Genomic DNA, 27,594 nt, shown 5'->3' on the forward strand with positions numbered 1-27,594 from the left:
AATATGCCCCTGAGATGGGCACGACAGTCCTTTTCCCTGGCTGGAGAGGGGGGAGGGGGAACACTGAGGAAGGGGAACCCTGTAGTGCAGGAGCAGGGAGGAAGCAGTTCCTGGGTGCATTGAGAAGGGAGTATAAAAGGTGGGCACCATCTTAGTTCAGTGCAGAGAAGTCTGAGCAGAAGTGACAGGGGGCAGGGGCTCTGCATGAGCTCTGCTCCGGAGGCGGGCCTAGTAACAGAGGCCCAGGCCTGGAAGAGGGAGATGGAAGGAAGAGGAGTGGAGAAGGCTCCAGGAACGAGGAATGAAGGGATCCCAGGGGTGCGGACAGGCGAGTCGCCACCGCACACCCGAATCCACCTGCGTGGAGGGGTCAGGTCAAAGGGGGAGACCGGTCCCTGAAACTAGTGGAGGCGGGAAACGACCCTCAGCTAGAAACCGGAGGCTGTGACATTTTATGTGGCGCAGTCCCTCGCTACACCCGCTAGGAAGGCACCACATAGGGTCAGGGAAACTGGCGCCAAGTTTACCAAGAGGAGGCCCGAGGCAGCCGGACAGAAGGGATGGTAAGAAAGGCCAGACAAAGGACACACAAAGGGGGTCCTGTGAAGCGCTCCAAAGTTATCTGGGAGTTGTCTGAGCCCCTCACCTGGTGAGCACAGTACGACGTGGGCAGCCGTTACCTGCAGAAGTGGCCTGGATAATAAGAACTGTGACTAAAGGCCATGGACTGCATCACTGACTCCGTGTCATTACTGCTGCTGCCCTGCACCATCACCCCCATCCTCCGCATACACTGCCCTGAGGCTATACTTCTCCCGTGGGGAGTTATGCTACGCTCTGCTGCACCCAAAACACCAGCCTCAGCGGTCTGCCCTGCAGCGGCGGTTCACTCTGACCGCAATCCACGGGTGGCGTAGTCGGACATTTAAACATCAAAACCACATAAATAGTTCCGCCACTGGTTTGATCGCCCTGAGCCACGGAAACGGGCGCGCCGCCACGGAGACTACAACCACCAGCATCCACCAAAAAGGGTCCAGCTCTGGGTGTCCCAAGGCCCAGGGGGTGCGTCAGAACATTTTCAACACCTTTCATAATCACCAATGGGACAAGGCAGGGATATCCTCTGTCCCCTCTCTTATACATCCTAGTGACGGAGCACCTGCTCTCATCAATTCGCCATGAACCCAATATTAGGTGGATTGAGGTGGGAGGCACCGAGTACAAGTGCTCTGCATTTGCTGATGATGTCCTAGTATATATCACTCAATCACATATATCCATCCCTGCTGTTATGGCTGAAATAGATCACTTTGTTACATGGTCAAATTTTAAAATCAATGCAGCGAAGTCTGAGGCCCTCGATGTCTCCTTCCCCAAATTCATACAGGATTCCATCCAGTCCAACTTTCCCTTTGCCTGGCCCTCACAGGGTATCAAATACTTAGGAATTCCTATTCATAAAGACCTCTCCCGTCTATGTTATCTTAATTTTGGGCCCTTTATTGAACAACTCCATACAGGTTAGCAAGTTAGAACTGTAACATTCACTACGTGAACCACTGGTGTTTTGTGGAAAAGCACATGTACACTGTGTTCCAAATTATTATGCAAAAAGTGTTTAGGAGTGATAAGGGAAGAATTTGTTTGTTTGTCAGTTAAACTCATTGATGGTGATGTGTGTCAGGGCTCTTTATATCACTGTAAGCAATTGCAGACACCTGTGCTAATTAGTTTGGCAGGTGTGTCCAATGAAAGACAAGACTACTTAAGAAGGCTGTCCCACATTATTAAGCAGCCTACATTTTCTGCCAAAATGGGAAAGAAAAAGGATTTGTCGGCTGCTGAGAAGCAACAAATTGTGGAGTGTTTAGGTCAAGGCATGACTACAATCAACATTGTGCGATGATCAGGATGAAGTGTCTTGGCAATCAAGAAGTATGTAGCTGATTCACAGTACACACGTGTGCGTGCTGATAAGGGCAAATGGAGGACTCTTTCCTACAGGCAATTACGTCAGGTTAAAAGAGCAGCGGCAAAAAAGCCTTGTCATAGCAGCAGACAAGTTTTTGAAGCTGCTGGTGCCTCCAACGTCCCCCGAACAACAAGATGCCGGGTCCTTCAGAGGTTTGCAGCTGTGTGTAAGCCATCCTGTCGACCTCCTCTATCCACTGCACACAAGCAGAAACGGCTCCAGTGGGCCAAACAATACATGAAGACTGATTTCAAAACTGTTTTGTTCACGGATGAGTGCTGTGCAACGTTCGATGGTCCAGATGGATGGAGTGGAGGATGGCTGGTTGATGGACACCCCACGCAAACACGGCTACAGCGCCAACAAGGAGGAGGTGGAGTAATGTTTTGGGCTGGAATCATGGGGAGAGAGATTGTCGGCCCCTTTAGGATCCCTGAAGGGGTAAAGATGAACTCCATAATGTATGTGGAGTTTCTCAAACAGCACTTCCTGCCATGGTTCAAGAAGAAGAACCGTGTATTCCACAGCAAGATCATTTTCATGTATGATAATGCACCGTCTCATGCTGCACATAACACATCTGCATCTCTGGCTGATATGGGCATAAAAGGGGACAAACTTATGGTGTGACCCCCATGCTCCCCTGACCTCAACCCCATTGAGAACCTCTGGAGCATCATCAAAAGGAGTGTTTATGATGGCGGGAGGCAGTTCACATCTAAGCAACAGCTCTGGGAGGGTATTCTGTCCTCATGCAAAACAATTGAAGCAGAAACCATCCAAAACCTGACAAATTCAATGGATGAGACAGTTCAGAAGCTCCTTTCGAACAAGGGGTCCTATGTGCAAATGTAACATCACCTAGAATAAAGTTTTGAGTTGAAAACTGTTTGATTTCAGTTTCTAATAACCTGCTAATGCTTATAATTTCAAAAATGACCATTTTTTTGTTCTTTATTAAAATGAAAAGGTTGATCGAAGAGTGTGGGGGATCTAAGAGTGTGGCAACCCAGTAGTCAGGATTACTTCGAATTCTGACAATCTGAGGGTCATGTTGCAGGTAGTGCAGCAAGAAGGCACTCATGTGTCTTGCGCATCTAGGAGCCCCAAAATTATTTTCCGGGCTCGATGCAGCTAAAAATTATTATTAATTTAAAATCTGGTGGAGCTTAGTATAGATGGCCTAATAGAATCATTACTGCACACTGCTACAAAGCCCAAATAATTTTCCAGCCAAGATACAGATTAGTAATTTGAAAGCTTAAAACGGTTGGTGAGGTGATTTTAACCAATCATCAAGCTTTTACTCTCCCCAGGATGACACAGGGGTAGAAAAGTCGTTGCGGATCCATGATTTGTTCAAATTTATGAACGCGAGTCTGTGTACATTATCAGTGGAGAGCCGCGTGCGCTTATCTGTCAGCACACCACCAGCAGCGCTGAACACACGTTCAGACAGAACACTGGCTGCGGGGCATGACAAGATCTCCAAGGCGTAAGTGGCGAGCTCCGGCCATTTATCCAGTTTGGAAGCCCAAAAAGAGCAAGGGTCCAGTGACACAGTCATGGCTTCAATGTTTACTTGGAGATACTCCTGTACCATCGTCTCTAGGCGTTGACTATGTGTCAGACTTCTTGTCTCCTGTGGCCTTGCAAAGGATGGGCTAAAAAAGTGGTGAAATGATTCCGCAAAATTGATGTTACCAGCAGATACTGTGTTTCTGTTACGTTTTGAGTGCTGAACACTCGACGGTCCCACGGTTGGCAAGTTGGAACTGTGAGATTCACTACGTGCACCACTGGTGTTTTGTGGAAAAGCACATGTAAGATTCTGCAACAGTCTCTGCTGATACTCCTGCATGCGTACATCCCTTTCTATGGCAGGAATAATTTCTGCATATTTACTTTTGTACTGGGGATCTAACAGTGTGGCAACCCAGTAGTCAGGATTATTTCTAATTCTCACAATTCGAGGGTCATGTTGCAGGTAGTGCAGCAAGAAGGCACTCATGTGTCTTGCGCATCCAGGAGCACCAAGTCCCTGTTGTGTTGGTGGCGAGGTAACAATCATGCTTCCTTCCTCTGTCCTCTCCCCCCAGCCTCGCACAACAGAATGTGATCAAGGTCTCCCTCATCTGATGAGTCTTCCATCAGTTCGTCCTCCACTTCTTCCTAGGCTCCTGCACCTTCCTCACTAGTTTGGCTGCTACCATGCGCCCTGGTAAAACCATCTCCCCCACCCTCACATGCCTGCCGCCTTGGTGCTGCAGACCGTCTGGACCTTGCAGATGTTAGGCCTTCCGCATACAACTCCTCCTCCTCTACTTCCTCCACCTCCTCTTGTGCCACCACCTGACTCCGAATTCTGTTTAACATGTGCTCCAGCATGTAAATCACCGGAATAGTCATGCTGATAATGGCATCGTCAGCACTAAACATCTTCGTCGCCATTTCAAAACTGTGCAGAAGGGTGCATAGGTCCCTGATCTGAGACCACTCCTCCAGCGTGATTTGCCCCACCTCTGGATCTCGTTGGCCCAGGCTATACGTCAGAACGTATTGCACCAGGGCTTGTCGGTGCTGCCACAGTCGCTGCAACATGTGCAGAGTTGAATTCCACCGGGTAGGCACATCGCATTTTAGCCGGTGAAGTGGCAGGCCCAACGACTTCTGCAGAGATGTAAGTCGCTGAGCTGCGGGATGCGAACGGCGGAAGTGAGCACACAGCGACCGTGCCATCTAGTCCGGGATAGTGGGCTAAAAATTGCTGGACAACCAGGTTCAACACGTGAGCCATACAAGGCACGTGTGTGATATTGCCCCGGCGAAGGGCCGTAACCAGGTTTGCAGCATTGTCGCACACGGCCTTCCCTGGTTTCAGGTCCAGTGGAGACAACCATTCATGAAATTGGTTCTCCAGAGCTGACCACAACTCCTCAGCTGTGTGACTCACATTTCCCAGACATTTCAAAGTAAAAACCGCCTGATGACGTTGAGCCCTACTGCCAGCATAGTAAGGAGGTGTGCAGGATCCCTTCTGCGCAGTTAGAAAGCTTGTGGCATGACCAGACAGGCTTTGGGTGCAGGTAGAGGACCGAGAGGAAGTTGAGGAGGCAGAAGCAGTAGAGGAACTTTGAGATAAAGAGGATTGACGCACAACTCGTGGGGACGGCAAGACTTGGACAGCAGCCCCTTGTCCTGCTGTCACCATAGTTACCCAGTGTCCAGTCAGCGACATGTAACGCCCCTGTCCATGCCTACTCGTCCAAGTGTCTGTGGTGAAATGCACCCTGTCACACACAGAGTTTCTCAAAGAAGCGGTGATGTTGTGTGCGACATGCTGGTGGAGCGCAGGCACACCTTTCTTTGAGAAGTAGTGCCGACTGGGCATCTGGTACTGGGGCACTGCGACGGACATAAGGTCTCGAAAATCCTCTGTGTCCACCAGGCAGAAAGGCAGCATTTCTGTAGCCAAGAGCTTGCAGATGGTGAAATTCAACCTCTTAGCTTTCTCATGGCTAGGAGGAAATGGTCTTTTACTTGTCCACATCTGAGGGAACAAGGGCTGGCTGTTGTGCTTAGACGGGGTTGATAAGGGTGTCCCCGGCAAACTGCCGGTCTGTGAGGAAGATGCAGGCGGACATGTTAGGTTGCCTTGATCCAAAGGTGGTGCTATCGATGTCGGACAGCGCTCAACACCAGCTGGTGTTACCACCTCCAAAGAAAATGATGACCTGCCAATCACGCTGGAAGTTGCGGGTAAAGAGGTGGCAGGTCTGCGTCCCAAAACAGGTGTGACTGCTGTCCCCCCAGTCACAGAAGATGAAGAGGCCGCGGATGCACAAGATGTGGCAGACAGTGGTTGGCCCGGCCGGCTAGGCCGCATTGTAGCACAGTGAGCTTCCCACTGCAACTTATGCTTCATGTCCATGTGCCGGTTCATGCATGAAGTACTCAAACTATGTATTTCTTGGCCTCTACTTAGCTTTTGTTGACAAATGTTACAGATAACACGAGTTGGGTCATCTTTATCGATCTGAAAAAATGCCCAGGCTATGCAAGGCTTAGCACCCATTCGACCTGAAGAGCTACCACGACTTGTGGTCAGAGGCAGAGTTGTGTTTGAGGATGCAGTTGTTGACGTGCTTCCAGTACTACGTCTCTGTCCAGGAAGGCGCAACCTGACCTCGTCGTCACTAGCATCCTCCTCCACCTCCTCTGCTGACCTCATCTCTTGCCTGACTGTGGGTTGACAGTAAGTGGGATCTCCAACCTCATTATCATCACCCTGTGTGTTATCACACCCGTCGTCCTCAGAGCCAACCTGTTCCTGCCCTGACAAAAAACTAAAGTTGTCGCTCCAATCAGGTATTTGAGTCTCATCATCGTCTTCCTCATTGTCTCCACCAACAGGAGTTACAGTTTGGGAATGAGGGTCTACATTATGGTCAGAACCTTCTGCGTCTGGTCCTGGATCCGACTCAAAGATTCTGGGCATTAGTGCAGATCATTTCCTCGTCTGGATTCACAGAAGCTCTGGAGCCGACCTCTGATTCCCAGGCTATAGTATGAGCAAACAGCTCTGCAGACTCAACCATCTGTTCTACCTCATACTCAGACGGGCAGCTGGAGATTTGGGAGCTGTGAGGAAGCAAGTGCGATTGGGGTGACACCTTTGAGGACTGGAGTATTTGTGATGTTGAAGTTGATGTGGAGGAGAGCCCACTTAAAGGAACACTTGATATCCGTTGAAGCACCTGCTGCTTTTGTGCCTCATCAGGAATTTGTAGCGATTGGCGTGGCCGTAAGAAAGGGATCTTATCACATTGTCCGCTAAAATAAGTAGACATCTTAGTTTGGCTGGAAGATGGTCTTTCTTCTGCAGATGTTACTGTTGCTTTAACACCTACCCCACGGACACAACCTTTTTTCCCCTTCCCAACACGCCTATTCCCCTTTCCACCAGCAGCAGGCCTTTTTCCACTCATTTTGGTGGTTAACTAATTCACAACTCTGGAGTTGTTTGCACAAAACACAATGGATGGGAACCGAGCAGAGCTGAGTGGCCAAACTGTGGTATTAGGCCAAAACTATTGTCTGTGTTAGATGCAGAAAAAAATTATATTCAATTTGCAACCTGATGGAGGTCAGTATAGATGGACTAATAGAACAAGTCCCACACACTGCTAGAAGCCCAAATATTTTTTCAGAGTTAGATGCAGAAAAAAATGATATTCAATTTGCAACCTGATGGAGGTCAGTATAGATGGACTAATAGAACAAGTCCCACACACTGCTATTAGCCCAAATATTTTTTCAGAGCTAGATGCAGAAAAAAATTATATTCAATTTGCAACCTGATGGAGGTCAGTATAGATGAACTAATAGACTGATGCTATGCCCAAAAGGTTTTACTTCACTAGGTGCAGTAAAAAAATTGGTATTCTATACACAGGTGGTGTAGCTTGCAACACAGATAGGCTACTCCACTGACTAACACACTCTGCAATAGGCCAAAAAGGATTAGCTTTGCTAGATTTAGCCAAATGCTGTGAAAAAAACTTGCACAGCACTGGCACAGACCTGCCTGGCAAAAACTGATAGGAACTGATGTAACTTAGTCCTGAAAAGGACTGCAATTACAATTAGTCTTTACTCCCAACCTATCTATTTAAGAGCACAGACCTGCCTGATAAAAGTCGTAGGAACTGATGTAACCTAGTCCTTAAAAGGACTGCAATCACAACTATTCCCTACTCCCAAGCTATCTGTAGATTTGTGCGAAAATTGGCTTTAAATTAACAAGGTATAGCGCACACAGCAACAGCGGTGCCGTCTAACACGCAGCTGCAGCAGTGAGAAAATGGTGGCGACGGGGAAAATGGCTGGGTCTTATAGGGCAAGGACATGTGACATACACTGCCAATGACACATGCCCTTGCTTGTGTGAAAAAAAGCACTTCGCTCCGTGTGTGCGCTGCTGATAGGCTGACAGACTGCACCTCCCCACTGTAAATGCGGGAAAGAAAAAAAAATGGAGATCTTCATTATTCCTGCAGAGATCCATCCCCTGCCCCTCCCCCCGCCCCGCTGTACACTCAAACTGCGTATTAACATTAATTTTCAGCATTACTGAGAAAAAATCCAGTTATGATTTTGGTGCACGAACAGTTATCAAACATAACCTCGAACAGCCGAATTTTTTTCAAATCTTTCGTGTTCGCCGAACGGCTCGAACACCGCCCAAAACAGCTCGAATTTGAGATTGGCGAACAGTTCGAGTCGAACAATGCTCATCTCTAATAGGGTCACAGGACTGTATTTTCTCCATCAGAGGTAATCGGTCCGATTTTGCTAATTACGCTCTTAACAGACTCTGATCAAGTTTTCCATCTTCTCCATTCTCCATTCAGTCTGTCCGTGAAAATCGGACCGCACTTCAAGGTCATACAAGTGTGGTCCGATGTTTTCCAAGGACCCATCAGCAAGAATGAGTGCCATCCGGTTATTGGAGGCAAATCTTGCATTCAGCCATGCATGTTGCCGAGTGGTTTGAGAAAAAAAAAAACAGATATGTCCACTGCCTCATTGAATAACTTTGGTCTGAGCGTGATCTGATGTTTTGATGGATTGCACCTGGATCGAAACTACGGTCATCTGCATGGGCCCTTATATTGGTGCGAGTCCAACACTTGACACCCCCAGCGTCCAGCTGTTTGCAGTGAATGGAGCCAGGAGAGCACAGCACCATAGAAGCTGAGCTGCTGTATCAAGGAACAGCCTCTGCACAGTAAAAGGACCTGTGCTTTCCATATAAAGAATGGCTATACTGGGTCCTCCAAAGCAATTATGCTTTTTGCATTGAGACAATCTTTGTCCTACACATTGGTTAGAGGGGACTCTCCTCAATGATATTTGACGATAAGTTTTCTAAACCCCACAACCCCTTTATTTTAATCTACCCTACAGCAGTCTGGAATAAAGGCATTTTTAATAAATTAGATTCATATTTCCTATAACTGTACGGAAGGCTAGCAATAGAAACAAAGCACATTTGTACAAATTGCTGCAAATCCTGAAGGTGGTTTTGTTGGTGACAAGTCATCCTATTTAGCACTAGCTCACATATTCAGCTTTGCTTCAAGACATGAAAACTAAATTCAAAGTTTACCTAGCTGAAAGTATACAAGCAAACAGGGCTATGTAAAAATAAACTTTTACTTGGCCACACATGAGCAAGGTGGGGGATCACTTCTCGCCTTTGAACTTGCTGCAATAACTCATCCTGTTTACAATTACAATTGTGGACATCCCAGGCTAATAAATTCAGAGGTGGCTAAATGGAAAGCTTGAGGTCTCAGCCTTCAGAAATGGCCATGTGCCATTGGCTTGAACTTCGCAAGTATATATAAAAAAAAAAAATACTCACTGGGATACTAAAATTTTTCAATGTCTCTCCAAAGTAAATATGTGCTGATAAAACAGACACACAGCATGCATCATATTTAATACTCGCTTACGTCAGCTGGAGATAGGTTTCTGACCACTATATGAGCGGCAGAGTGGACTACGTCCAGTAATAATGGCCATCTTCTTTTTGAACCAGAAGGCATTCACAAGAAACTCTGTTAGCTTGTCATCTACTAAAGGGAGAGCCTTCATTTGCCACGGGTTAAAATGGCTCATACGATGTTCTAAGTAAATCATTCCCCAGAGGAAATCTCTGAGAAACTTTTCATAATTACAAGGTCCAACTAAGGACAACTACAAGAAGTTCATACAAAATGCTAAACCAGACTCCCAGGTTTTTTCTAAATAAATTACTTGAAGGCTGGAAGAAAAATAACTCATTTTTGATATTTATGTTAGAAATACTGAAACAATTTAGTGTATTGTAGCGGTAAAATAAACTTTTTTTTTTGCAAGTTGCTCATTAAGAGAAATATATATCCAGTGTCTTGCAGCAGATAGAATACATGGGGGAGATATGGGCAAATTTTGGAAAGGAATATCACAGGAGCAAATTAATTTATCATGTATTAGTAATAGAAGTTAGGAAGGAAAATCCTTAAAGGGATAGTCTAGTCCCTCTATTTTTTTTTTACCAAAAGTTTAGAATGCCACAAAATCGAGTAATGCATAACTTGCTCCTGCGCAACTGAGTCCCGTGACTCTGATGTGCAACAATGACGTTTCGACACAGATGTGACTATTACAGCTAATCACTGGTCACTACTGCAGCCAGTGATTAGCTGCAGTGGTCACATGTTATGTTGATGCAACATTGCTGGAGTTGGAAGAACAGGGGCAGGTGGGTAGCAGGGAAACGTATGCAAGGAAACATCAGGACATTGGTAAATATGCCTATTATTCCTTTTTTATTTTATATAATTATTAGTTGTTTGTGTAATGTTATGGGCTTGGAAAACCCATATTATAATAAGTTCCAACTGCAACAAACTTATTGTTTATACACTGCCCTACTCAAAAATGTTTTCTACATCCACAGTACAGTAGGAGCCTGACATATACTGACTAAACATACGACAAAAAGTAGACTCTTATGGCAAATCTATGGCTCATGAAAGGATAAGGTAATGGTTATAATACACATGGTGTAAGCTCACCAGACATCAAGCTGAAGAAACATGTAAGAAGTCTTTTAGTGGCATACAACAAACACCCCAGAACGTGATCATCAGAAGATCAAAAGCTTTATAATACATAGTGTTAAACATCTATCAAAACTCAATTCTCAGCCCGCAGCATTGAGGCACAATGAGAACTTTCACATGTAGTTTGACATCACACTAACTGCTGTCTATAAGGAGATCATTAGTCAATCTGAGACTTTTAGTAGCCTCTAACAACTACTGTCACAGAAAGCTGACAGAACAAGCCCTAACACAATCGAGGTGCAGATTATGTTGTTTGCCTTATGGATCATTTCTATGTGTTCAATAATTAGTTTGACATCACACTGATGCCTGTCTATGAGGACATCATTTGTCAATCTGAGACTTTTAGTAGCCTCTAACAACTACTGTCACAGAAAGCAGTGAGATCAAGCCCTAACAAAAACCTGGCGCAGATTATGTTGTTTGCCTTATGGATCATTTCTATGTGTTATAATTAGTTTGGAAGGTGATTAACTGCAGATCATTGTTAGACTTGAGTTTTTTGGACTCACCAGAGGTAATGATTCTGCGATCCCACCTTACATCCATATAATCCATATAGATTCAGAACAAGCTCACATCCATGGCAAATTTCATTGTTATCATAGCAAACAGAGGGCATGTGTTCAATAGGTTATACTTGTATCATAAGAAATAGACCCCAGTGACAAGTGACTGGGGCCAAAGTCACCTCTAATGGGAATTCGTCTGTAAGACTTTTGAGTCCTCGTTCTATTAGCATCTGTAAATATCAGATCAATGCGAATTTGACTCCCTGGCACTTAAGTAGCGATCTGACTATCTGCACCTCAACTGATCAACTAATTGAAAGGGCAGCAGCGAATGATGTGGTCTTTTGGTTGTATACCTCTCAATTAGCCGATTGTGGGGGTGTTGGGAGTTGAACCTCCACCAATTGAAGCCTGGATTTACCAGAAGATCCATTTGAATAGAGCAGAGGTGGAGCATGTGCACATCCACTCCATTTATTCTCTATGGGTCTGCCAGAGTTTGCAGAGGCAGAGTATTGTAATAGGCTTCCTCCAGCTCTCCCATAGAGAATGAATGGAACAGAGATGCATTCACCTACACTACATTCAGTCAGGGCTCTGCAAAGCCCCATTTTCAGGATAGGGTAAAATATGGAATAACTTGCAATTCTCCTTTAAAGGAATTGTCCTGTTAGAAAAAGTTATAACCTATCTATAAGATAGGTGATAACTTGCCAATTGGATGGTATCTCACAGTTGGTAGACGCACCGATCAGTAGATCGGGGAGCTTTTATCCCTGACAGGGAACTTTTATCCTTGTTACAAGATGGCACAGCAGGTCAGACACCCAAACCCACTCCATTCATTCCCTAATATTTTTTAATGGCCTTCAGCTCGGTCTCGAGCCATGGCGACTTGATGGATGAACGCTCTGTAGGAAAATTGATCTTGTGTGAGCCTAGATAAGTCCGCCAGGGTCTTCTCTGCCGTTATCTTGATAGCATCAAGCTATCAGTTTGATGGTCTTCTTCTCTGCCTTGTCACGTCTATTCTTCCGAGCATGATGTCCTTCTCCAGTGATTGCTCTCTTCGTCTGATGTGTTCAAAGTAGGCAAGTCGTAGCTTGGTGATTCTTGCTTCGGGTGACATGTCTGGCTTGATTTATTCCAAAACTGATTTCTTTGTTATTCTTGCCATCCATGGTATGGATAACATCCTTCTCCAGCACCACATTTCGAAGGCGTTGATTCTTCTTCTGTCTTGTTTCTTTGTCATCCAGGTTTCAATCCGTATGTTACAACAGAAAAGACCAAACTATGTACGAGCCATGTCTTCGTCGCCAGTGAAATGTTCCTCGATTTGAAGACCATGTCCAGAGACTTCCTTCCCTATAGGGATGTTGGAAAAAAGCTTACAGTCTCATAATTAGTGAATTGAGCGCAGGCTGCACATGCTCCATTCTTACAGAGGTAACAGTTCCCCATTCTGCTGATTAAAGTGGGTCCCAGCGGTCAGATCCCCACTGATCGACAATTTATCATCTATCCCCTGGATGGGTGATAACTATTTATTTAAACCGGACAACCCCTTTAATGTTACAATATTGTGGTCAAGCAAGATTACATAAACATAAAAAGATAAAAATGATTTCAACTTTGGGAAACAACTTTTCCTAAAATCCAACGCAACCTTTTATAAACTAAGTAGCCTGGATTGTGAAAATGAATTATTGCCACACAAGGAGCTTATAAGAAAGTCACATAATCTCGCTAAACAATAATTTAACCTGATTTACATGTATAAATGCAGAAGCAAGCAGTAAATGCAATGAAGTATTGGGATTAATCAACAAATAACCCAAATATGAAGCATTTATGGAATAGAGGAGGAGGGTTAAATTGTAAAACACATTGTAAAAGTGTCACGAAATTAGGGCGACAGCAAAGGACCAAAAAGAATGAGTGACGTACTTTCCAGTAAGTAACAAATCCCAATTTGTCCAGTCCTGCTGAAGACTGAACATCAAAAGTCCATTATAATGGTCTGATTTACTGTGCTCCTGACCACAAGGAGCAGAGAGTTTCCTCAGGTCGTCTGTGGGTATAAATGCAGACAGAGAAATCCAGACTAAATGAACCTCTGTGCTCTCAACGCCTCCTAAACAAACCGAGGAACTAGTCTTCAGAGCAACTTCTACAAGAACATTGGCAAAAGAGGTGTTCTCCTATGAAGACCAAAAGTCACTACGTTGTGGCTCTGCAAAACAGTGCATTATACTTAGTTATCAGCAAATACATCCCGCTAAAAAAATTATTGCATTTTGAAAAACTTGAACATAAAATGTCAAAAAAATTGTTCTTTAATGAAGAAAACAGAAAATTCTGCTCTACCTATATTTCTGTCATGAAGGAGTCATTTTATGTTGAGATACATTAGGGGTCATAACCCTTTATTTTTCTTCTTGTGTGCTCTGTTGAACATTGTATGTACTATCTTCTCTCCAAAAATGTTGAAAACCCCTTTGGGCATCTCACACACAACAATATTATTGATACCTGCATCAATATTATTGTACCTCCATCTGCACTGAAGCTTTTTTTTCCTCGCAAGGTCATGTTAGGAACATGAGAAAATAATATATACTATATACATACTTCATGGGAATTCAAGCAAAATACAAAACAAAAATGCAGTAACAATGTCTCAAAAATGCATGTATTGTATACTGCATTTTTGTTGCCAAGAGACCCGCTTTTACTGCAATTACTCAACGTGTGCACATACCCTTGAAGAGGTTGTCTAGTACTATGATATTGATGACCTGTCCTACCCAAGGGACAAGTCATCAATATCAGATTGGGGGGTGTCAGAAACCTCCTATCTCTCCCAATCAGCTGTCACCAGCTCCGGATACTAAACAAAGTGGCGGAGCTTGACTGATCCATTTCATACATTTTTTACATGCAGCTCCTGCTAGAGCTGATAATAGCTAACTGGTGGGGGTGCCAGGTGTCAGACCCCTACATACTGCTACTGTTAAAGCGCACCTGTCAGCAGGATTGTGTTCAGTAAACCACATAGACTGTCAGGTGGGCGACATTACACTGATTAAAATGATATCTTGGTTGATGAAATCCATCCTTTGGTTCTTGTGTGATCTTTACTTTCAGTTTGGAGATAATGATATGCTTGTGCTCCGGGGCGACCTGTGGGGGGGCGCTCTATCTGGTACTCTGCTTACATATTCATCTCTATGCTCTTATGACAGCTCACTGTGCCTTCACTGACCTGCCTCCTATTTTACCTAACCACACCCTACTAGATGCACTATGTAAAATAGGAGGCAGGTCAGTGAATGATCAGTGAGCTGTTGTGGCGCCCCTGCTGCGCATTAGTGCCACAGATCCTAGAGGGGTGCATGGACGGATTCCTCCACAAGAGGCCCTCATAGCACACACACACCTCCACCTTCCACCTCAGACCACCAGAGGGAGCCCGGTAGGGATATAAATAGGGAAGGTGGAGCTAGGCAGTTAGTTCCTGTAGCAGAGAAGCCTGAGAGAGGTCAGCCTGCAGTGGAGCTCAGTCAAGAGAGAGCTCAGTTAGAGCCCAAGGTGTGCCGACGCCATAAGAGCGGTGAAGCGCGGCAAGCTGCCGCTAGTGTGTACAGCCTAGTGAGGGCCTCGAGCGATGCCGAAGGCTAGAGGAGCGAGTAGCATTGGGGGCAGAGGAGCTGTACAAGCTCACCCCAGAAAACATATACCGGACACCGGGTCCGCGTCTACAGGGCCGTATATCCCCCTGTAGAGACAACCGGAGACCCCTGGAAGACTTCAGGTCCCAGGATCACCCAAGAGCTGATACGTACCAGAGCCAGGAGTCACAGAGGCATCGCATGCTGGGAGCGTGTACTCCAAGAGAAGGCCCTACCACAAAGTCAGCCGGTGCAGGACAGAGACAAAGTTAGGCCTAGCTCCAGGCAGGTCAGAAACTTACTACACAAAGGCAAGAAACAGGAGGCCCTACACCCGCTCACTGGGGAGGATCCTGATATGCACCCTTCACCCTACAGTGCTCCGGAAAGTGCCTGAACTTCCATCAGTAAAAGGTACTGAAGTGACTATCGTGTCTGTCCCTGTTCTTGCTCCGACCCGGCTGGGTCCCGCCTGTCCTGCATTCTTACATCCCCCGCTGCCTTGAGGCCTAGCTCCACCTGTGGGGAGCTATACCACGCAAGCTGCCTTAACACCGGCCTCAGTGGGCTGCCGCAGCGCTGGTGATCCTCATCAGACACCACAGGTGGCGTCACGAACTTATATATATAATTATCCACCCCTTTTTAAAAGAGAGGCCCAGGGTACGGGCCCGGGAGCCGACTACCGCGACATCCCCCAAAACCAAACAACGAGGCCCGGGCGCCGAGTCCTCCCCATCCCCTGGGCGCGACACTGTCATAAGAGCATACAGATGAATATGTAAGCAGAGCACCAGATAGAGCGCCCTCCATTGGCCACCCCAGAGCACGAGCATATCATTACCTCCAAACTGAAAGTAAAGTTTACACAAGAACCACAGCATGGATTTCATCAACCAAGGTATCATTTTAATCAGTGTAACGTCGCCCACCTGACAGTGTATGTAGTTTACTGAGCACAATCCTGCTGACAGGTGCACTTTAATCTATCCAGTATCATAGTAGTGGAAACCCCTTTAAAATGAACCTATCACTAGCTATATACTGCCTTAACCGCTGGCAGTATAAATCATAGCCTGGCTGTGTGATTGCATCCAGGAAGGTCTTTGTCTGATTCACTGCGGCATATCACAAAAAAAAAATAATTAGCAAAACCAACTGGGCACTGGCCTGCTGGACTTCATGTGCTTGAGAGGTCTTTTCTATGTGTACATAGGGAGAAACCTGTCAATCAGCTAGAGAGGAGGCGGGGAGACACCAGGTAGAAGCCGCACTGGACTAGTCATATCTTTCTCTATGGTCCCAATCCAGCTTTTCTCTGAAATGTCGCAGCATTACAGAGAACGGCATACCTGGCTGCAATCTCGCAGCTGGCCTCTGGTGTTCACAAACTTCTGGAGGAAACCACAAGAAAATGTATCATTATGCCTTGGAGTTCAATTAAAGGGTTTTGTCATCCTTTTGGATCCACCTTCAGAAGAGATCTAGATTCCCACGTGATCTGACCAGCAGACCCGGCTTTTCCGTATAGTAGACCGTTAATTGAATAGGCGCCATGCAATACTATATTCCCCCAGCAGTGGCCGCTGTGATGAACGTGCATTTTAAACTGGTTCATGGAAGCAGGATGATGTCCAGTAAGTGTAAAGGAGCTGTGTGAACAAAGGCAAGACACCGACATGCATCTTCATCAGTTATGACTAATATGAGCAAATAGTCCTCTATAGAGGAGTCACACTGAGCTCTCTTGTAATAACTAATTATATATGCTACATATGGCTGGCCACTACTTCCTACAGCGATAACGGTAGGTCAGCCGGGGTTTCTAAAGCCAGACACAATGATTAGTAGGTCTCTTGGTTTCAACTCAAGAGTTTTTTTCTTCTGGTGAGACAACAATTAAACTGAACACATTGATCAATAATACAGGGTGTTCCAAATGTCTGGATACAAGGGACACATAGGCAAAAATACATATTTTCAAGAGATGAAATGTATTAACATTTTATTCAACTGGAATATTAAATAAACTTCAATAGGATTTCCAGAATTTGTGATGCAAAGGTTGATGCGCTCTGCAAAATTGTATTATGGTTAATTCAATTAATTAAAATGATAGTTGATGAGAATTCCTATCTGTCCAGACTTTAAATGTTCCCGGTATAATAAACCCTAAATTAAAAGGAATACTTGTATATAAACATTGCACATTGAAGGCAATATCATGATTTAGAGCAGTGACAAGGAAAGTAATGGTTTAAGTTGGCAGCATAATATAGACCGTAGCTGACATCTATTTCCTATGAGGAGATATTATTAAATCCCAAGCTTTTGCACAAGATTGCTGAAATACTACTGTTTTCAATTAGAGGACAGAAAGATTGAAGATGCAAGTCACGTAATTTATTACACACACAGAGGTTTAGCAATGCAGACCCCGTGCCAGAGATTTCCAGTTGTTTTGCGTCACATCCACTCTATCTGATGTCAAAAGTGACGGCAGCGGGCGGCATCCACGATCCCCCCTCTCTGGAGTCACTCGGCTTCTTAATCCTTTAGTATGGAGGATACAGGAGCATGCTGGACGTATCAATTATTTCAGTGTATTCCTTAGTTGCACGTCATTTCTGATTGCAGCTCTCACACTGCGTATGGGCATCATGAGAGAGGATAAGACTCTAGGGAGTATAATTCTTCTAACATTTTTTTTCTTTGCTGAAATTCTTGGTTCCAAAATTATAGATATTAATACGTTTTCAAGAATATTATATTGCTGGCTTATTATTGCATCATTGATGAGTCAAATAACTGAACAGTAGAATGGAAGTGCAGTGGCGGCAGCTGAGCCACAATCAGCCCCATTACCTGAACAGGCAGAGCTGTCATGGGACCCTCAATAAGCTGAGTGATGAGGGTCCCCTCACTGGTCATACATGTAAGCAGCCTGCAATACTCTACCATATAGAAGTGAAAGTAACGTCCATGTAATAGCAGTTATGCAAACTTGATAAAAATGCCTTTGCTTGATTAATTCACTCCATAGGATAAACTGTAATGAACTAAAAACAAACAGTCCCTATATATATTAAAAATAATGTGGTACCACAATAGCCAGAAATATGTATGATACCTTTACTGACTAACTTGAATAATTATATTTGCAAGCTTTTGTAGCACATAGGCCCCTTCCATAATTGAAGAGCAAGAAATAAATAACCACCGGTGAAGTCCCCTGGAGCAACGGCATTGAAGCCATGTAACAGATAAGATATGGAAATTTTCTTATATAAGTGCACTTCCTGCTCTTAGGCAATTTTTTTTCAATCTAAGTACAACCCCTTTATATATGTGTCAGCTGTACAGTCTATGTATAAAGTGATATTTAGATATGTTCACATTCATTGCAAAAATTCTGCAATTTAAAATATCTGACAGGGTTTGAAAAGTTTGCAGAAACAACCCAACTAAAATGTATAAAATATATATAATTATATACATTTTTGTCATTGCATCACACTTTTTAACTTTATTCCAAAAAGTTTTGAAAAATGACTTCTACTGCGTCAGTAAAATAAAAAATAAACGTTTCCCCTTAATTCAATTCAAGAAGCTTTTGTCCAATAACTATCTGATGTGAATGGCCAGCGTTCAAGGAGATTTCCAGGACTACCTAATAATAATCCATGGGATAGGTCATCAATATGAATTTGGTGGGGGTCCGAAACCTGACACCTCCACAAATCAATTTTTATCTGCTCTGGTAGCGGCCGGATGTAAGCAATTTACGGTTCCGCAATATTCCCATAAATAGGAGATAAGAAGGCATCATCAATGTATTACGGAACTGCGCTGTTCCAGTTTGGTACATTGTTTACATCCAGCCTCCGATAGAGCAGATAACTTCTTATTGGTGGGGGTGCCCAGTGTTGGACGTCTACTGATCCGATATTGATGACCTTGGTCACCAATATGTTAGTTCAGGACAACCCCTCTAATCAACCTTACACCCCCATACACATTAGCACTAGAATTTGGCCGACAGCTATGTCTCCCAACTCCCCTTTACACATTAATGCTTGGCTTCGATGTTAAAGGGACTCTTTCAGCACAGAATGACTGTTCAAACAAAGTCCTGCCGCTCGGTACATCCTGGCAGGGCCAGTCATATATATGCACCTTCACACCTGCTTTTTTTCCCCATCTCCACCCTCTTTTGTTTGATTGACAGTCCTGGCTTCATAGAGCCGGAAAAGGGTGGAGATAGATGGAAACCAAGTAGGTGGTAAGGTGTATATAAATGATTTGCCGCGCCATGATGCACCGAGCGTCTGTACTTGGCTTGAACAGTCATTCTGTGCTGAGTCCCTTTACAGGGCTGCTTCCAGACTTCTCTAGTAGTGACTTATTCCGGCTCCAAACAAAAGAATCGGCCATTGAAATTCCAACAGCCAGATTCTTCTCTCCCCCGACATCTGCTGACAGGGCGAGAATCGGGAGGCCCCCATACATTACACTGTAGGCCGATCCTGCTGATATCGGTGGGTTCAGCTAAATTTAGTCTATTGTGTATGGAGGACTGTTCAAGTCAATAGGAAAATACATTAAACTAATCTGCCCCCGAGGTGATTTACACATATGTTTAGAAAGATAAAATAAAACAAAAAGGAAAGCGGTTGACCCTATTAATGAGGGGGAAAATTTGCAATTATTCTTTAGCTTTAGGTAAGGAAACAAAAAACGACCTAGGGAGTGGACTTTTGCAAACTATGCTCTGCCAAATGACATCAGTGCTGCGGGGATTCCCACTGACAAGAGCTGATTGTGTTGATTTTGCTGGGAAATTACTGCAGAAATATAGATAAGTAGAACGCATTAGTCTCTGAAGGAATTTTATTCCAAGAACAAGCTCTGTTTGCCTTTCAAAAGTGCATTGGACAGGTTGAAGCCACTGACTGTACTAATGACTGAGCCCTGTATGTATTTGTGTATAATGGATAACGGTCTGTGGGGAAATCAACTGTAGCAAACAGTGCCAGGGAGCTGCTGCCAAGCCAAAGAATAGTACAGGGTGCATCAAAGAGAGCTTTATGTACACAATGAGTTCTACCTTTATATTAATCACTAATTAGACCACACTCAGAATATTGTGTAAGTTTGGATAACAGTATAATGTCCGTATTTTCAGTCCGACTGTGATCCAACAAAACATTGAATCTCTCTCAAACAAATGTGAGGCCGTGATCAGAGCCGATTCAAGAAAAAAATAACTGCATGTCCACGTTTGATCCTATATTGGGATCGCAGTCAGCCATGCAAGTCATTGAGTCCGTGGAAAACATTGGACTGCACTTGGATGACATCTGAGTACAGTCCGATTTTCACGGCCATGCTGAATGGAGAAGATGGAGACATTTTTTTACTCCATCTTCTTCTCATGTGAGAGAATCAGATCACAGTCTGATCAGATTGTGTTTAGAATAATCGGTCGTCTGCACCTAGCCTAAGAGTAAGGGTATATTCACACTGCATTTTTTTTCCAGTAACTTTTTGATTAGCTACATTTATAAAGATGCGGGAAAAAAGCACTCACGAAACACTCAAAGCAATCTTCCTATTGATTTCTTTGTAAAAATGCCGTGCATTTCATATGTTCAGGCTTTTCAATTTCTTTTAAAATTCTTCAGGGTTTGAAAAACACATGATTGGGAGAAAAGAAAGTGGATATCCCTTCTTCGAAACAGCTCTTGACTGAAAAGGTTCCAAAAAAAGCTTCAGGAAAAAAACTGTGAAAATAACTCTTGAAAAAAATCTTCAAGTCCGCTACAAGAAACGCAAAACGCCTCCAAAAACTCCCCAGGGAAAGGGAGTTTCCTGAAGCAGTTTCCGCTAGAAAGCACATAGTTTTTGATCACTTGAAAAAAATACGAACATACTCTAAGGTCGTAAGGATGTGGTTATGCTTGCCAATGTGCAACGTTAAACGACTGCCGATCAGCTAAATGCTTGTCTATTGCCGATTGTTTAGTAGCCTGTTTAGATAGTCTGACCGCACTTTCCGTGCACACACAGAACAATCGGTAATAGATCGTTCTGTATGCATGGACTGTCATTGTTCTCGGCAGCACTTGACAGAATGATGTGTTGCTGAGAACGATGATTTTTAAGCAATCTTAGAAATCATTTCACCTGATGAATGAGCATTTCACTCATCTGGTCAGTCACTGGCAGCCTGTTTACACTACCTGATTATTGGGAAAGAAGCAGTCCTAGGAAAGCTCACTCACAATAATTGGTCACTGTAAATTAGCCAGCGCAAAACAGCCAAACTACTAAAAAAATTGACTGCCCCACGAGGAAGACCAACACGCGAAACGTGTGTCGGGGTGACGATCACAGACGGACACTCACCACCTTGCGGTCATGGGTAAGCCTTATTTTACACAAACAATCCATGTGAGGAACTGATGAACTGTTTCCATATACCATTATATATCCCCACAGTGAACACTTGTTTTATGAGGAGATTATCTTTCTATTTTTTGAGGTAAGCCCAATATAGGTATGACCTACCACAGAATTTTTGTATATATATTTGTATTGTTGTCACTGTACTAATATGTGGCATACCATGTGAACTGCGTCCATCTACGATTTTCTTGTATCCTCACCTCTTACCAATTGATACTTTCTTAAATGTTTGTTTGGTTTTAATTGATTCATAATAAAATTTATACTTTTTAATACATGCATACTATACCATGGTTTATTGGGGTTGATTACTCCAGTTATTTATAGGTTGATAATAAAAAAAAGGTGCATTATACTAACTAGTAGTGATGAGTGAGCATGCGCGTTTAGCCCTTTAAACAAGCATGCTTGGGTGCTCGCCGAGTATTTTGGCGTGCTCGGCATTTCTTTTACTGTCGCCGCGGCTGCAAGTGTCACGACTGTTAGACAGCTGTGATACATTACATGGATTGCCTGACAAACAGGCAATCCTTGCATATGTCACAGGTGTATGACAGATGTGACACATGCAGGCGCGGAGGCACTTTCATCGATGCTGAGCATGCCGCAAATACTCGGCGAGCACCCGAGCGTGCTCGCCAAATGGGTTAACAATTCATACTCGCTCAACACTACTAACTAGATATATTAATGCACATTCTCCTAGTTTGCAAGTCACTTAATAGCTTATAGCAAATCCTACGTATATTTCACAAGAGGATCTGTGGCAGAACAGGCTTTCGATGAGGATTTAGGAGTGGAATCCCCTGCCAAATACTCATGACGTCTGTGATGTATGAACATGAGTGGAGAAAAAGACAGCTTACTAATGGACTAAGTACCTACACTTGCCAAAAGATCCAATTTTGCCAAAACAATTACCGTATATGAATTGGACTATAGGTGGGGTGTGATTTAGTAAAATCTCATCCGAAAGTGGCCACTTTGGGGTGTTTCTGAGGATGGGGGATAATATCCTAAGTTTTGCATTTTAAATATTGGTAAATATGATTATTATGCAGAAATAAATCAAAGATCAATACAGAGGTGTGTAAATATACCAAGGAGGCACTGGTTCTCATAGATATAGGAGCATCCTTATGCATCCCAGACGGCTTCTTAACTTTGATTTTAAGAGGATTCTTGCAATCTCAAGCCTCTCCTGCTCTTTTTTTTCTCCTTTTACTAAGGACCTCTAACCCCCTTCCCACATCTAGAGAATAAGCCTCAGTCATGCCAACATCTGCCCTTCTAGCATGCACAGCCATTTAGGCTGCTGGCTACAAGAAGGGGCCATTGTATGTGCCCTTTCCATGCTGAATGCCAATGACTGTCTAGCAACAGAGGCGGCCAGCTCCTGCCAACCAAGTGCTTGTGTCTAGCTACTGCCAATAAAAGGCAGATGTTACACTGACCATCCACACATCACTAATCACATTCGGACAACAAGACAAGAGGTGTTGGAGCAGTGTAATAGAAATCATAGTAATAAAAATTAAAGCATGAGAAAAAAAATTTGAAAAAATGAAATTAAAAAAATAACTGCTCGCAAAGAATAAATTGCAAAACCAACCCATGCACCTTGCCTGTGCAATATAGCAGCATGCATATTATTAATGTAGCAGAGGATGAGGAGTGGATAAACGTGACTACTGACAGATAAGGATTGTCACTGAGATTTTTGGGGATTTCCAGAGGTTGAAAATGTTGAAACCTTCATATAGAGAACATTAAAGGGGTTTTCCATTTCTGGATAATATTTTCTTAATTGCTTCACATAAAATAAAAAAACAAAACACAAACTTACCTACCAGTCTGGCGCCGCTCTTTCAAAGTCGACGTTGTGTATCCTAGCAGTCATATAACTTCTGCAACCAGCCACTGATTGGCTGCAGCCTTCCAGTATTCTGTCGGAGCGGAAGTTCGCTCTGAAGGAACGGAAGAGGTTGCAGCCGATCAGTGGATTTAGTGGCAGCTGTCACGTGACATAAAGGGGTTGTCCGGTCTTCTACTAGAAGTCTGCAGTCACTCTGACTTCAAAATCCTTACAGTGCGCATACTGCACATTGTCAGTATTCTTCGGTATTGCTGCTGAGACCAGGCGGTTAGGTGACCGCAAGTATGAGATTATTTGGATACATTCCAACTAGACGTGCTGAGCCTTGCTCAGTGCACTTGCATTTAGCGAGACCGAGCACGTCTAGTCAGAATGTGGCCGGAAGTATGCAAATTGCATACTTACGGTCACGTGACTGCACGATCTCGGCAGCATTACCGGAGAATCCTGACAGTGTGTGGTGCGCACGTTGTAAGGATTCAGAAGTTTGCATATGATGACTGCAGACTTTTAGCACAAGACCAAACAACCCCTTTAAGCGAATTTACTGAGAAAAGAAATGTGATAAAACAAGATTAAATAGAAAAAAACATGCAAAGTGAGAATTATTGCTAATCTTATATGGGCTCTACATCATAAATAGACTGTACGAATGTTATAGATAAAGAATGAGTGTTTTACCTGGCAGAAATGGAATTATTCTTTGCTTTGGATCTTTCTGTCCTGCTTCAATAGGAAACTTATCCAAAACTTGCATCTGTAACAGAAAATTGATAACATACCATAAAAAATCAATAGATAATAATGACACGTCGTATAGTATAATTTATAGGTCAACTAAAATATCATAATTATAGGACATAAATATTACTTTTTACAGGGCTATAATATATGGCTGTTACCATACTTATCATAAAATGGGATTTATAGCTGTCAGTTTGCTCTGGATACTATGACTCTCTCCCAACCTGTTAATATGTCCTAATCTTTCTAAAGTAGGGAAATTAGATTGCGAGCCTAATATTAATCAATAGATGGTCCCCTATGCAAAAGCTTCATCTATTAGCTATTAAGACTTATATGCAATACCAAGACACAACCTATGGCAATGTTTCTGGACACCACCACTAATGCAGTACATCCTCTTTAAATTGATATTTTGACTTACATTCTGTATACCCCGGCTTAACATTAAAAGACAGAACAGATTGAGCATGAACAAGTCACAGCCACAGATATAGCTACACCAGATGTCAACTACCAGACAGTGTGACAGAAGTAGTGCTGTTGCTTCCAAAGCATTCAGCAACTATTAGAAGTAACACAAGCACATGAGACAGGAAGTGTTGTGCTCCAGAAGCATCCAGCAACTAGAGGGGTTAACACAGTCACATGAGACAGGGAGTGTTTTAGCAGAGCCTCAGGGGAATTGTGGGGAAGTTGTTTACTGTCTGTCTGGAGCCAAAGAGAAAGGTGGTGTGTGATCTGTATCTCACAGAAGGCAAGGGAACAGAATTCAGGTCAGGAGGGAAGCTATACACAGGTCAGATAGACTCCCTAAGCTAACAGTGTGGAGTATTATCAGGCAGAAAAATAAGGACTGGAAGAAATCATGTCATAGGAATCTTCTCCCTCATCAAACCCTCCCCCCCTCCATCTCCATGCAGGATAAAGAATGCTGTGTACTATTGTGTCCTTGTGAAGGAAAAGCCTGCGGTTGTGTATACATAGAAGTGTGCTGCTAAGAGATCTAATATGTGCTGAAGTATGCTACTGAAGAGACTGACGTTACTGTGCCTGCTTTATTAGACTGTACTGTAGTGAAGATTGTTGCTGTAATATCCCTGAATTGCACTGGCCATGCTTCAGATTAAATTCCACTGTTAAACTGTTGAAAAAGACTCTTGTCAGATGTGTCTGGTCAGCAATTGAATCTATTGTGTGTCTGAGAGAAGCTGCAGCCTATGGTCGCCCTAAATAACGGTTCCGTAAGGATTCCAACGAATTCATGAAACATGTCTCGCCCTATCTGAACCTAGCGGCGTGCGTGTAACAACAGTACTACGGAAGATACACACAGTTGATGCCAATAGTACCTGCCTGTAGTGATAACAAAAGCAGAAAGAAAATACAAATCCTCCAAATTTGATGGAAGAGGGAAAATGATAAAGCTAAAATGGTTTGTTGGAGAGACTTCTACTTTAGAATACAAAGATGTCCCACCAACCACCAAAAAGCTTAGTAGAATGAGATTTCTAAAATAACTCTAAAGTATAACCCTTCCAAGCATTTCTGAGCTAGTTATTAAGCACAAAAGGGCTACAGGACACATGATGGTTTAGTATATAGCACCATTTTCCCTTGTACAAGTGCCAGGAGCCTTACCAATATGAGAAAGTCAACACCTGCATGGACTTAATATGATCTCCCTTTGTTTTTGAGGATTTTATTTAAGTATTCCCAATTCCTCTTAAAGGGGAACGTGTCTCCTTGTGGACAGTGCCAAGCCGACGTAAGGAGACTTAAAGCCCATGCAATGCTCCTCTAATTTAAATATGCAAATATCCTCTTCATATTACAATTCCCAAAGACGCAATACACAGTCTATAAATCTCCTTATGCCAGCTTGGCATTCTTCACAAGACAAAACCATCCCCCTTTGACTCCAAGTCAGAGGCATCTTACCCAGCCAAATCAGACCTCCTGCTTTGCACTGATAAGGAGCAAACACCCAGAAACGCGTGTCTGCAAATGCAGTGTTTGGTTTGGATTTTTATCCTAAAGGCACCCACCATACATATTAGACTAAACCCGCTGATATCAACGGGTTTGGCAGATGGTCTGATGTATACGGGGGCACCGGCCGACGGGGTCGGGAGAGATGCCGATCTGACTTTCCGATTTTGGACTGTCGATAGCATTGTTCTTCCTAAGATAAGCCGACGGCCGAAGTGTCATAAAAATAAAATAGAGAACACAGGAACGCTTGGCCAAACAAGAGCACCTGTGTATAGGAAAGTCAGCTGAGATGGTTGTCGGGCCAAACGAGTGGCTGAAGTATCATTTGGCTGATAGCCATTTAATGTGCATGGCCGGCTTTAGTCATGTGACAAGGCCCATTATAGGGTCAATATTGACTTTTAGGTTTGCTAGTGCCAATAGGTGGCGCTAGAGTTAGTGTCCAATTCCTCCTATTCAGTTTGGAATAAGATTCCCAATCAGGACAAGGATCTCTGTACAGTGTGTAGAATATGGTAGCACTAAATAAATGTGTCCATGTTTACAAAAATGGAGAAAACAGAACATCGATTGACTTCCACTTAAACAGCAACTTTGACTACATGTCAAAGAAATGATAGTTTGTATCACTTCTAATTTTTTTTTTTTACTGTAAAAACATTAGTATTTCTCTTAGTTGTACGTTTTGCTGCAATTATCCTAGCACATGTTCCTTGCTTAGCCCTCCGTTTATTTACCTATGAGTATTTTTAGACAGAATCAGCTGGAAATAATCCAAAATGTTTTTTTTTTTCTGGTTCCAAGGATATTTCTCACTAATATAAATGGACTGATTAAAGCTCACAATCGTATGGAAGAGGTTAGGCTTGTACAGTCCACTTATGCCCAACTTTGGTAAAAATTGTAAAGAAAAAAAAAAGTCTATACTGTCTTATGATGGTGGTCACTTTTTCGCCTAGTAATTTAAGGAATACTGTCTACCTTAGACCACCCACCTAATTGGGTTTCACTTCAGAAGAACAGATGTTATGCCATTTTAAAAATCATAAAAAGTTGTATTTTTACACAGCCCTACATAATACATGATAGATGGAAACTTTATTTTTCCTAGCCGTCAAACAGGACGTTGGGAAGAACTTCTGAGTAAGAAAAACTTCCTTTAAAAAAAAAAGTGTGGGCTTCAAAATAAATCATGGGCTCTGCATACAAATCAAAGGGAGAATAGATAGAAATGTAAAGAAAGAACTAAAGCATCTGAGAACCCAACTGTTACCAAATCATCGCTATCAAAAGAGGAGGAAACAAAGGAGAAGGGAATTATTTGAAAATATTTGGTGGTAACTGCATAGTTTACGAAGCTAGAACAGGCCAAAGTCCAATACTGGGTTAAGGAAATAGTTGAGACATGATCATTATAGATTATAACAGGGAGAGTACATCAAAGGTGACCTCAATCATCCAATATACATCAGCTCTTTAAGTCCATATATACTAGATGTTAGGCTCACAAGGTGAGGTGGATCCTCACAGCCCAAGTTCAAGGTAGGCATATGGGCCATGGGCATCGGTGCAGCAGGTAGTTGAGGCACGTGGAAAACAGGTAGCAGAGATCCTGGAGACCACAGACAGGTAGGAGAGGTCCTGGAAGACCAGGAACAGGTAGTAGAGGTAC

General features: G+C 43.4%; 1 protein-coding gene across 4 annotated transcripts in view; it reads right to left on the minus strand.

Moving 5' to 3' along the window:
- SH3PXD2A (SH3 and PX domains 2A) overlaps positions 1 to 27,594 on the minus strand; it is a 376,426-nt gene that overhangs the window by 206,512 nt on the left and 142,320 nt on the right. For all 4 annotated transcript variants that reach the window (XM_073685348.1, XM_073685347.1, XM_073685346.1 and 1 more), the window contains one exon: positions 23,865 to 23,940. In XM_073685348.1, coding sequence (XP_073541449.1) covers positions 23,865 to 23,940 — 76 coding nt within the window. The remainder of the gene's footprint in view (positions 1 to 23,864; positions 23,941 to 27,594) is intronic.

The sequence above is a fragment of the Phyllobates terribilis genome, unplaced genomic scaffold (assembly GCF_046119375.1).
Source record: "Phyllobates terribilis strain yellow unplaced genomic scaffold, ASM4611937v1 Scaffold_5__5_contigs__length_657084704, whole genome shotgun sequence".
NCBI classification, from domain to species: domain Eukaryota; kingdom Metazoa; phylum Chordata; class Amphibia; order Anura; family Dendrobatidae; genus Phyllobates; species Phyllobates terribilis.